Source organism: Lynx rufus, unplaced genomic scaffold, assembly GCF_022079265.1.
Source record: "Lynx rufus isolate CCGP_SWC_20201006 ecotype Redwood Valley unplaced genomic scaffold, mLynRuf1.p SCAF_2, whole genome shotgun sequence".
NCBI classification, from domain to species: Eukaryota; Metazoa; Chordata; class Mammalia; order Carnivora; family Felidae; genus Lynx; species Lynx rufus.
Window position 1 is genome coordinate 215,558,610 of NW_025814834.1, and position 13,086 is coordinate 215,571,695.

General features: G+C 48.9%; 1 protein-coding gene across 4 annotated transcripts in view; it reads right to left on the reverse strand.

Moving 5' to 3' along the window:
• Positions 1 to 10,873: 10,873 nt before the first annotated feature.
• The window catches only part of UBE4B (ubiquitination factor E4B), a 121,779-nt gene continuing 119,566 nt past the window's right edge, over positions 10,874 to 13,086 (reverse strand). For all 4 annotated transcript variants that reach the window (XM_047083110.1, XM_047083107.1, XM_047083108.1 and 1 more), the window contains 3 exons: positions 12,259 to 12,433; positions 11,349 to 11,495; positions 10,874 to 11,032 (listed from right to left, as the gene is read on the reverse strand). In XM_047083110.1, coding sequence (XP_046939066.1) covers positions 10,971 to 11,032; positions 11,349 to 11,495; positions 12,259 to 12,433 — 384 coding nt within the window. In that variant the 3' untranslated portion in view covers positions 10,874 to 10,970. The remainder of the gene's footprint in view (positions 11,033 to 11,348; positions 11,496 to 12,258; positions 12,434 to 13,086) is intronic.

Genomic DNA, 13,086 nt, shown 5'->3' on the forward strand with positions numbered 1-13,086 from the left:
TTATCTACATAGAAACCCACCAGAATCCCATGGTTAACAGAAATAATAATATTTCTAGGGGGCACCTGGGTGGCTCAGTCAGTTGAGCATCTGACTTCAGCTCAGGTCATGATCTTGCGGTTCGTGAATTTGAGTCCCACGTCAGGATCTCTGCTGTCAGTGCAGGGCCCACTTTGGATCGTCTGTCCCCCTCTCGCTCTGCCCCTCCCCCTCTCAAAAATAAATCAACATTTAAAACAATCTTTAAGAAAGATTTCTAAGATGACTGGGTACAAGATACACTTGAAAAAAAAAAACCTTCATGGCCACGCAAGCTGGTGCGGCCACTCTGGAAAACAGTACAGAGGTTCCTCAAAAAACTAAAAACAGAACTACCCTACGACCCAGCAATTGCACTACTAGGCATTTATCCACGGGATACAGCTGTGCTGTTTCGAAGGGACACATGCACCCCAATGTTTATAGCAACACTATCAACAATAGCCAAAGTATGGAAAGAGCCCAAATGTCCATCGATGGATGAAGGGAGAAAGAAATACACACACACACACACACACACACAATGGAGTATCACTCGGCAATCAAAAAGAATGACATCTTGCCATTTGCCACTACATGGATGGAACTGGAAGGTATTATGCTAAGTGAAATGAGTCAGTCAGAGTAGACAAATATCTATGACTTCACCCATATGAGGACTTTAAGAGACAGAACAGATGAACATAAGGGAAGGGAAACAAAAATAATATAAAAACAGGGAGGGAACCAAACAGAAGAGACTCATAAATATGGAGAACAAACTGAGGGTTACGGGAGGGGTTGTGGGAGGGGGGATGGGATAATGGGTAAGGGATAATAATAAAAAAAAGGAAAAGAAAAAACCCTTCAAATTTCTACACCAATAATATCCACGTAGAATGTATACTAGAAAATATTATTAAATATTAAAAATAAAATACAAGTGGGGACGCCTGCTGCTCAGGTGGAAGAGGATATGACTCTTGATCTCGGGTCATGATTTCGAGCTCCACGTTGGGCATAGAGTTTACTTAAAAAATAAAAAAAGAGGGGCGCCTGGGTGGCGCAGTCGGTTAAGCGTCCGACTTCAGCCAGGTCACGATCTCGCGGTCCGTGAGTTCGAGCCCCGCGTCAGGCTCTGGGCTGATGGCTCGGAGCCTGGAGCCTGTTTCCGATTCTGTGTCTCCCTCTCTCTCTGCCCCTCCCCCGTTCATACTCTGTCTCTCTCTGTCCCAAAAATAAATAAACGTTGAAAAAAAAAATTTTTAAAAAATAAAAAAAGAGATTTATTTTGGGGGGAAAAAAAAGACACGGGGCGCCTGGGTGGCTCAGTCAGTTGAACATCCGATTCTCGATTTCAGCTCAGGTCATGATCTCCCAGTCCATGGGATCGAGCCCCAAGTCAGGGCTCTTCGATGACAGTGCAGAGCCTGCTTGAGATTCTCTCCCTCTCCCTCTGCCCCTCCCCTACTCGTGCTCAATCTCTCTCTTTCTCTTTCTCTCAACATAAATAAATAAAGAGACAATTTAGCACCCGTGAAGTACAGGGATAATCCCCAAGTTAATCTCTCTAATCTGGACCTCTGCCATAAACTCCAGACTCAAACATGCCATTGCCTATTTGACATGGTCACTTGGACGATGAAAGTCACCTTCCGTACGGAATAAACTAAGCGAAGCACTGAACTCCCCTTCCCCCGAATCACTCTTCTCTCAGTCTTCCTCATGTCAGCTAAAGGCAATTCCACCCCCCAAGTTGTTCAAGCCAAAACTCTTCGAACCAAACGTAGTCCCTTTCTTTCCCTCATCCTCCGTGTGCGGCCCATCGGCAAATCCTTCCGACTCTACGTCCACCGTACTTCCAGAATCTGTGCACTTCACCACGTCTGCCGTTCCCACTGCCCTGGTCTGAGCTCCCGTGGATCTTTCCTGAATTGTCATGCTAGCCTTCTGGGCTGTCTCCCCATTTCTGTGCTTCCACTCCCGCCTGCTCTCTCTCAATCTGTCCTCCGTGGCAAACGGTGTGGTAACATTAGGTGACTGGGGGGGTCACGTCACTTCCTCTGCCCCCACCTTCCCACGACAATGGCTCTCACTCCAGGTAGATCACGGTCTTTACGACGACCTGCCTCGTGCAGCCACCCTGTCTCTACCCCTGTCCCTTCCCCATCCCCGTCCCTGCCTATCGACAGCCTTGCTCCCTTCCTTCCCGCACACTGGCCTTTTTGCTGTTCCTTTTTTTTTTTTTTTTAGGTTTTATTCATTTATTTTGAGAGAGAGAGCGAGCACGAGCAGGGGAGGGGCAGAGAGAGAGGGAGAGAGAAAGAGAATCCCAAGCAGGCGCCATGCTGTCCGCGCAGAGCCCGATGCAGGGCTCGAACCCACAAAGTGTGAGATCGTGACATGAGCCGAAATCAAGAGTTGAACATTCAACCAACTGAGTCCCCAGGTGCCCCTCCTTGCTGTTCCTTAAACATACCAGGAGACCGCCTGCGGGAGCACCAGCATTTGCTGTTCCCCGTGTCTGTGGACCGCTCTTCCCACAGGCCTTTGCAGGCTCTCATCCTGACTCTCTCCCCGTTTAAAGGACACTTTTTCAGAGACACCATTCCCGCCTTCCTCCCAAGAGACCTTCTCGCACATTGCTGGTAAGAAAATAAATGGTACAACCCAGCAGAGGGCAATTTGGCAACATCGAGCAAAATGCAAACCGTATATACTCTTTGATCGTCCAATTCCACCGCTAGGAGTTTATCTTAACATGATGTTTGCACACGTACAAAATGACGTGTTTGTAAGGCCAGACTGCAGTCAGCTAACGTGCTATCAATAGACGACTTGGTAATAATAGAACATTACGTGCTGCCGGAAGAATGGATTCCAAGGTATATTTTATGAGAACAAAGCAAGGTGCAGCATGGCATAGGACCGCCGTTTTTGCTGAAATAGAAAACCAGTAACGGTACAAGGGTCGCCGGAGGCCGGAGGGCAAGGGGGGAAGAGAGGAGGCGGTCTTTTTCCTCAATGTTCCTCGGGCTTTTTTTTTTTTTTTTTTTTTTTTTTTTTTGCGTTTTGGACCATGTGTACATATTTCCTATAAAAATATTAAATAAAAAAAAACTGAAGCCCTGACAGCACATCTATAGTTTTGAAACGAGCAAGAGCTGGTCACCGAGCAGCACCGTGAATACATCGACTATTACCACTGAATCGTACCCTGAAATGGAATTAAAATGGTTAATTATACGTTATATGAGTTTTACCTCAAGAAATGCATAAATCGAAATGTACATATTACAGTACCAAAACTCAGAATTTCTATTCCCCAAAAAAAAAGGGGTCACAACAAAGCTATCAGAGAGATACCAGCTTTGGAGAGGATGTTCCCGACATCTAACACGGACGGGGAGGGGGGGGTAGGTTCTAGAAAATACACAAGAATACCAGCCAAACGGCAAGGAAAGGGGCAGGAAAACACACAGGTAACAAGTGACAATTTACAGAAAGGAGAAACTGTGCGGCTGGTGACATTTTCCAAGATTCTCTCTCCTCCACAGGCTATTCTTGAAATGTGACTCTGACATTCCTCCCTCTGAGAGGCGGGGTCTACGTTCCCTCCCCTTGAACCCCGGCAGGCCTGCGGCAGAAGAGGTGCTAGATGGCCCCCGAGGCTCTTAGGTCGGACAGAGCAGTTTCTGCCCGGCCCTCCTGGAGTGCTGGCTCTCAGAAGCTGGTCGCCACGCTCTGTGTGGAGGCCAAAAAGCCCCAGAGAGGCCACATGTAGGTGTCCCAGCCAACAGTCCCAGCGGAGGTCCCAGCCAACAGCCAGATGGAAGGAAACCTTGAAGGTGACTTCATCCTCGGCTGGCATACAATCGCAGCTGTACAGAGTCCTGGAGTGAGAACGGGCTTGCCTGGCTTGCTGAGCTCAGTTCACCCCAGGACCATGACAGATGATAGTAAGATAACAGCTGCTGGGCGCCTGGGGGGCTCAGTGTGTTAAGCGTCTGACTTCGGCCTAGGTCATGATCTCACGGTTCTTGCGTTCCAGCCCCGCGTCGGGCTCCGGCCGACAGCTCGGAGCCCGGAGCCCGCTTCGGATTCTGGGTCTCCCTCTCTCCCCACGCCTCCCCTGCTTGTGCTCTATTTCTCTCTCAAAAATAAATAAGCATCAAAAAAAAAATTTTTTTTTTTTTTAAATAGCTGCTGTGGGGCGCCTGGGTGGCTCAGTCGGTCGAGCGTCCGACTTCGGCTCAGGTCTCGATCTCGTGGTCCGTGAGTTCGAGCCCCGCGTCGTGCTCTGTGCTGACAGCTCAGAGCCTGGAGCCTGTTTCAGATTCTGTGTCTCCCTCTCTCTCTGACCCTCCCCTGTTTATGCTCTGTCTCTCCCTGTCTCAAAAATAAATAAACATTAAAACAAAAATTAAAATAAATAAATAAATAAATAAATAGCTGCTGTTTCAGGCCATTAAATTTGGGTGATCCTAGCAGCAAGGTTTAGGTCCCGGAAGTGGGCGTGGTTGTAACAAAACCTAAAACGCGTGGCATTGGCTTTCGCACTGAAACTTGGGCGGAACCCAGTGATGCCTTGAGGACACCGTTAGTGAGCGTAGAGGGCGCGGAAGAAGCTTTAAAGGAACGTGTGTAGAAGTGACTGGAAGCTGGAGGAAAGAGGACCCTTGTCATGGGATGGGGGAAGTTTTGGCCATGCTGTCATCTGTGTTAGAGGAAGAGTAAGTGTGGAGGACAGGAGACGCACCCAGTGACCTCCATGATCAAAGTCAAGAGATTCCAACGCAAAACAGTGAAAGGGTCGCTTGGCTTCTTCTCGCCGCCCACGGAAGCCATTTAGATCTTTAGAAAACTTTCTAAATGTGAGGCCAAGAATGTGACTACAGGGGTGCCTGGTGGCTCAGCTGGCGTAGCGTCTGACTCTTGATTTCGACTCAGGTCATGATCTCGTGGTTCATGGGATCGAGCCCCATGTTGGGCTCTGTGCTGCTGGTAAGGAGCCTGCTTGGGCTTCTCTCTCTCCCTCTCTCTTTCTGCCCCTCTCCTGCTTGTGCTTGCTTGCTTTCTTTCTTCCTTTCTCTCTCTCTCTCTCTGAAAAATAAAGAAAGAAAAAAAGAACATGACTACAAACCCCTTTAAGCTCTCAGAAAGACTTAAGGATTGCACAGGAAATCCAAAATAAATAGGAGTTTATCCTGAAGAGATTTGTGGCTGCAGTTTTTGTCTGATCGAGTAAAGCCCGAGACGATTCACAGACAACCCACAAAATGTTAAGGGAACTGTTCCGAAGAAAGTACCTCCAGCTTCGAGGAAAAGGGACCAAGAAAGTACAACATGAAAAGAGACTTCTGAACCCCACCTCTTTTTAGGAGCAGGAAGCAAACGGAGAAGCGTACTTCAGGGCAGTTCAGTCTGGTTACGGAAAAGGAAGGGGCGCGCGGGTGGCTCAGTCTGTTAAGCATCTGACTCTCGGTTTCGGCTCAGGTCGCGATCTCGTGGTTCGTGAGTTCCAGTCCCGCATCAGGCTCTGTGCTGGTGTGTGTGTGTGTGTGTGTGTGTGTGTGTGTGTGTGTAGATAACTCATGTCTTTAGTTCACAGATCTTTAAATCAAGAGGAATGGCACTCAAGGGACCGTACCTAAAAGAATCACGTCGGAGGAGGCCCACCTGGACCTAGACCTGATGTGGCTGATGGGACCTTGGGCTTCAAGCTGATGCCATAATGGGATGAAATTTGGGAGACTTCGGGGGAAGAGACGGATGTATTTTGCAGGTAGGGAGATTGTAAGGGGGAGTGTGGCAGGTCTTGTTTTGCAGGATCACCGGGACCTGCCATCTCAGATGCTGCTCTTACAGCGCGATGCTAACATCCTTCCCATCGTGAAAAGTGGCTTCTGCACTCCTTCCCCTTAAACCCAGGTGGGCTTATGACTAAGGCAGAAGTGACACTATGGGACTTCCAAGCCTGGATGGTAAAAAGGCGATACATCTTTTCTTTCTTTCTTTCTTTCTTTCTTTTTTTTTTTTACAGTATTTCTTTAAGTTTTGGCCCGACGCAGGGCTCAAACTCACGAACCTCGACATCGTGACCTGAGCCGAAGTTGGACACTTAGCCGACTGAGCCACCCAGGTGCCCCTAAAAGGTGATAGAGCTTCTGCCTGGTCCTCTTGGATGCTTGCTCTTGGAACCTCCAGAACCGTGGGGGATAGAGTAACTGTTATTGTATCTAGCCACTCAATTTTGGGGGTGGTCTGGTTATGCAGCAATGGATAAATGAGACAGCTGGAATGACACACAAGTATATGAAGAGATAATTCATGCCACCACTGTACTGAGCATTTCCCCTGCACCAGGCACCCTTCCAGGTGCTAGGGGATACACAACAGACCAAAACCCCGCCCTCCTGGGGGACACATTCTAGGGGGGAAATAGACTTCTTAAATAAGTAAATAATATAGTAAGTTAGATGATGATACGTGCTAAAGAGAAACACGCAAAGAAAGGGAATCACAAAGGACAGCAGATAGTGGGTGAATGAGTGTGATTTTAAATGGAGAGGACAAGGAAGGACTCACCAAGTTGGGCTCCCTGCGGATGTCCGTGGGAAGGGGATTCCTTGCCGACAGGGCAGCAGGAAAAGGCCCTAGCAGGGCGGGGAGCATGCCTGCAGGAGGAGGAGGCCAGGGTGGCCTGGTGGTTGGGGGAAGGGGAGCTGTAGGGTGTGAGTTCAGACAGATTGTGGAGAGGGAGTGCACTGCCTTCTAGGCTACTGTAAAATCTTTTTTACTCCTAGGGCATTGGGAAGCCGGGGAAGGTTTGGAGCATGGAAGCAATGTGATCTTAGCCAAGAAGGTTTTTCTGGTTTTGTTTTTAGTACTCTTCATGCCCGATGTGGGGCTCGAACTCGTGACCCTGAGATCAAGAGTCACACGCTCTACCGACGAGCCAGCCGGGCGTCCTCCGAACTTAGGCAAGTTTTAACAAGGCCGCTCCAGCTGCCGTTTCGAGAAAGAACAAGGGAGAAACAGGGAGAGCGGTCAGGCGGCTACTGCAATAAGCCAGCTCACTGCTGATGACTCGGGCCAGTAACGCCAGTGGACCTGGGGAAAGCGGTTGGATGCTGGGTACATCTTACAGGTAGAGCTGAGAAGTTTGTGGACAGACTGGCAAGCAGCCCACAAGAGAGAGGTCGAGAATGACTCCCAAGTTCTTGGCCCGAGCGACCTGGAAGGATGTCGGCGCCATTTACTGTGATGGGGAGACCAAGAGGAACGGGTTGGGGGTGAAGCGGAAGCAACTTAATTTGGACACGTCAACTCTGAGGGCCTCTCGGACATCGGCGAGGACGAGTGTCTGCCGGGCAGGAGAGGGGCCCGGGCCGGAACACAAACCTGGGGCTTGACAGTGAGTGGCCAGCAAGTAAAGCCCTGAGGTTCAAGTTATTTCACCATCTCCCATGAGAGCTGGTTCTGGAGCTGACCCCGAGGCCAAAGCCCCTTCCAGAATGGTAGGCCGCCTCTCCATAGGTCTTTGGGCATTCTGGACTTGGCCCATTCTGGAATTCTGCCATACAACAGGAGCGCTGGAGGGATCAGACTCTGACGCCCGTATGGCTTAGCTTCGCATGCCTGGTTCACCACACGATCTCCTTCAGACAGTTGTTGAGGATTAAGCGAATTATTGCATGCAAGAGCGGCTTACACGTAGAATATGCTCGTAAAGTACAAGGTATCTTCAGGGTGGTTTCCTTCGGTGCAACACCGGGGAGGTTTCTTGCAATGAAAAACTTACCTAGTCAGGGGGACCTGTGTGGATTAGTCGGTTAAGCGTCGGACTCTTGATTTCAGCTCAGGTCATGATCTCACGGTTCGTGGGTTTGAGCCCCACATCCGGCTCTGTGCCAACAGTGTGGAGCCTGCTTGGGATTCTCTCTCTCATTCTCTCTCTCAAAGTAAATAAACTTAAAAAAAAAAAAAAAACTTACCTAGTCAGAGCAGGTCTATTTACGTCTTCTTCCCACTCCAACCCAAACACCATAGAATCCACTATTTTTTTTGTATCAAATCCAAAGGTTGCAAAATGTGCACAAAATAATGTGCTCAAGCTCTCTTTTCGAAAGATATTTTACCAACTCCTTTAAAAAACCCACACAATAGTGAGTCACAAAACGAGCACAAAGTTATTTTCATCATCTCTCTGTCAAGGATTATTTCTCTTCTGTTCATCAGATACTCCGATCCTTCTTTTTATTTGACCAGCTTTCTTGTGGCCAAGACCTACATTAAAAACATTTTGGAATTTATCTCAACATCCATAATTAACAGACTGAAGGCAAACCCAAGTTTCTATAAAACAGTAACCCTGAAAACGTGAACAGAAACACCAACTATCTTGCTCCTAGAGACAGTACAGATAGAAGACATGTCCTACCAAACAGAAGATCCTTGAAACCTCTGAATTCTGAATATTCAAAATGCTGAGAGCATACGGAGGGATAAGGCAGCATCCTACTACATTCGGGGGGTCATACAGACAATGACAGAATCTGCGCCTGCGAAGAATTTAGAATCTGTTGGAGAGGAGATAATAATACATATTCATGAGCTGGATGAACAATTAGGCATAGAAGCCCCAAAACATAATTTTATGGGCATATTAAGCTTAGTAAAAAGTGAACTACATTAACAGAATTATCTGCATTGTGGGATTATGGGTGATTTTCTCTTTAAAAATCTGTCTACATTGTGTGAAACCAAAGAAAAAAATTTCCTGACATTTATTCATTTTTTGAGAGACAGAGAGAGACAGAGCATCAGCAAGGCAGGGGCCGAGAGGGAGACACGGAGTCCGAAGCAGGTGCCGGGCTCTGAGCCGTCAGCACAGAGCCCGACGTGGGGCTCGAACTCATGAACTGCAAGATCATGACCTGAGCCGAAGTTGGACGCTTAACCGACTGAGCCACCCAAGCGCCCCATGACATTTTTATTACAATGAATGCATTCTACTTTGGGGGAGGGAAGTGATTCCGTCCAGATTTGCTCAGGAGAAGCAGTAGGCATGGTGGTTAGGGGCATGGGCTTGGGAGACCTTGGGAGACAAGGTGACCTTGGGCGAGTTTCCTAGCCTCTCCTCACCCCACCCCCTGACCTGTTTAAAAAAGCCGAAGCCGTAGATATGAAAGTGCTTGCACGGCGCCGGGCACACAGCAAGTACCATGTTAAGTGCTCGCTTTGATCATTACACGCGCTGGCCGACGGGGTTATGTGAAACCGTGGCGCCAGAGAACAGCTCGGTGAAACGGGTTGGCCTTGAGTAAGGACCGTGAGTCACGGGAAAGGCACTCGAGATGGGGAAAAACTTGAGGCTGGATGGCGGAGACTGAACATGACAAGTCTCAACCCCCACGCACACCTGCACGGTGAACCGAGCGAGGACCGGACGGAGCCTCGGGACGGACGCAGAACGCCCAAGGTTTTGTTTTCAAAGTAGCAACTCCGAACGGGTGGCAGACGAGAGACTTCGCCACATGCAGACTCATTTGGCTCTCGTTCCTCACCCACCCCTTTGCTTTGCACAAAAAGAAGAGACTCCAAGAAGGTTCCTTCTGAATGTGTATCACCATTTATTGTAGTTTGCGTTAGGAATTGAACAGAGGACATGGTCTGTGGGGGGGGAGAGGGAGGGGGGAAAAAGGAAAACAAAAAGAAAGTATGTTTCCGTAGCTTAATTTCTTCAAAACACTTTATGGTTTCAGATCCTTATTTTTACCCCAAAGGAAATTCAAGAATTCAAGTATGTTAAGTCGGGAGCAGTCATACAAAAAGTCTCGTGTTTCTGTGCGCGTGTAGGTGTGTTTGTCTGTGTGTGTTTTTACAAGCAGACACATCCACGTTTCCTGCACCCCCTTTTTGCTTTGGTAAGGCCAAGCCCCAAAGGACACGTCATACAAACGACCCCTGCCTCGAACTCGCAGACTCCAGGGTTGAGGAGTTGATTTTCCCCCCTAGGATACCTGTAATGGTTTTGAATCGTCCCCCACCCTCCTTACCTCCCCCCCCCAAAAAAATCCATAAGTCATGTAAATCCTGATATACTTGAACACTTCCTCGGCTGTACTGTTCCTCAGATCCCTAATAGAGGCCTTACTACAAGGACCAGAGTGACAGATTCTCATTTTGTTCAGAATAAAAAAAAAAAAGACAAAAAAAAAAAAACCAAAAAAACTTTAAAGGGACATTTCAAAAGGAAAAAATAAAAATAAAAACTGAAATTCAAATTCTGAAAATAGCTTGCCTTTTTTATTAATCATGTCATCTAACACCAATTAAAAAAACAAATATGTGAATATGATATAAAAATACGATCCCAGGATGAACACTTTGTTGCAGGCACAATTCTCTCACAGAGTATATGTTTGGAGGGCCAGTGGGGGAAGGAGTTTATTTTTGTTTTTGCTTCTCTTAAAAAAATCCACAGCAGTGCAAGTAGGGTCAGGAGGGGAGCAGGGCAAGGATTCTTTAGCAGCAAAATGTCCAAGGTTCTCTAATCACAATCAAATCAACGGATATCGGGTTAAGGGGGGAAAATAAGGACGAAGGGGATGCTGTCCAGACCCATCTGTCATCAATCACTCAGAGACTTCCGTCGCAAAAGCCCCAAATGGTGACGTAAGAAGGACGAGTTTTATTACACAAGCAATCGTAAAGTGTGTCCCTCAAGCCTTTGACCATGTGTGTCACTTAAATATATGTACAGGACTCGGGCTCCTCTCCTCCTCCATGACCTTGCAGATCTCCACCGTCTGGTCGCTCTGGGTGGGCTCTCGGGGTCTCCCGCCGCGCTGGGCCTCCAACATCTGAACAGCATATCCGCCACCGACGCTGCTTCTGCTTGCCTGGCTGGCCTTGGCCTCGAGCAGAGGGTGGGCACGGGGGGCGGTTTAATGATCGCTGTTCTGTTTCTCTCTCATCCAGGCGTGAATCTGTTCTTTCAGTTCTGGCACTGGGAAAAGAAAAGGAGACGATTAATGCCCCAGGCGTGAGGGCTCCTCCCGGGAGCCGCTGCGTGCAGGTCTGTGTGCGGGGAAAGACAAGGCCCTTCACTCCCTCACTGACATGAAGCCTGGGGAAGGCCCAGGCTCCGGCGGCGGAAAAAAGGGCAAAGGACGTTCTGTGTCTTTTCCGTCGAGCGTCAGACGCCGTGTGGCTTCTGGATTTGATAGATCTCCCCTTCTGATTAATCTCGGACACACGACTCGGGCGCCACGGCTGGGCCCGGCGGCCTTGGGCACTGTGACTCTCGCCGCGCCCTCCTCTACCTGGTTCCAGCATGCTCTCTGTCAGCATCTGGCGGTTGAAGGGGTCCGTAGGGGAGTTGAGCAGGTGCCGCAGGATGATGGAGCGGTCCATGATGGTGCCGGAGGGCAGCCGCACCGGGTCGGTCATCAGGGTGTCCATCAGAGGGTCTGCGGAGACAAAGCCAAGAGCAAACTCTACTCACAAAGCCGAAAACTGAAAATGAGAGCGAAACAAAGCCTGTCCTGCTTCGCATGGTCCTACTAGGCCCCCAAGTTTAGCTGGAAGTCAGCATAAGACAGAGGCACACCCGGCGCCCCTGGTGGAGGGGAGAGCACTCTCGTCAGCTACAGCTGGGGGGCAAGAACAGGGGAGAAGGATCAGGGCCATGCAGGAAGCTCCCGCATCTGGGGACTTGCAGGAAATCCCCTCCTGCCAAGGCAAGGCTGATCCTGGAATCTTCCCGGCGGTTTCCTAGTTTGAAATCGAGACAAGGACTTTCTTTTCGCTTCTAATTGATAACAGAAACTAAAAGTAGGCAAATGTAATTTCAGAGAGCGTGCCTCAAGGAGCAACTCTAGCGCACCATAAAAAAAGGAAAAGCGGGGCGCCTGGGTGGCGCAGTCGGTTGGGCGTCCGACTTCAGCCAGGTCACGATCTCGCGGTCCGGGAGTTCGAGCCCCGCGTCAGGCTCTGGGCTGATGGCTCGGAGCCTGGAGCCTGTTTCCGATTCTGTGTCTCCCTCTCTCTCTGCTCCTCCCCCGTTCATGCTCTGTCTCTCTCTGTCCCAAAAATAAATAAACGTTGAAAAAAAAAAAAAAATTAAAAAAAAAAAAAAAAAAAAGGAAAAGCACAGAATGCGGTCTTTCTATGTTACGTGTTTCGAGGTAACTCCAATCAAAGAATTCGGCAGGGAAAGAGCGGTCCGCTTGCCTCTGAACTCGTCTGGGGCGTCGCTGTAGTCGATTTCTGCGCGTGCGTTCTTGGCTACTATCTCCTCCACCTTCTCAGCTAGGAGTTTAAACTTCTCGATCGCTATTGTGGATTTGATCCCTGCCTTCCGCATCTTCGAGATCACTTCCTCAAACAGCTCTTTGCTGTAGGATCTCTGCAAGTGAGGAAAGACGACGGGAGACAAATACATTTTAAGCGGAAAAACACAAGCTGCAGAAAACGCCTAAAGTACGACCCATGTAGGAGCTTCTGGGGGGCTCAGTCGACGAAGCATCCGACTTCAGCTCGGGCCATGATCTCACGGCTCACGGGTTCGAGCCCCGTGTCAGGCTCTGGGCTGTCAGCTCAGAGCCTGCTTCGGATCCTCTGTCCCCCTCCCCGCCTCTCAAAACTAAACGTGAAAAAATAAAACAGCCCTGAAATGATAACACATATATAAATACTCTCACATGGCTATGAACGCAGGAAGACTGGAATATACGTATCAAACTGTACAAGGTCATTACCTCTGAGGAGGGCTTCAGGAGTGAGGCAAATGAGGGGAATTTTTAAATAGTGGGATTATCTTACAGTAAACATTCATTTCTTTTAAATGTCAATGTTAAAAAGAAATTGAAAATCGAGTCTGTTTGAGGCCTCGCAAGGCACTGGGCCCTGGCAGCAAACGGCGGCTCTTTCCGCTAAAGGCAGACATGGTGAGAACAGCCCGGCCCGGTTCCCAGTCGACAGGAGCTTTCTCCCGTTCGAGGTCAATCTCTCAGCTCAACACTGAAGTGTCGGGTGCTCTGCTGACAGGAGCACGGGGGA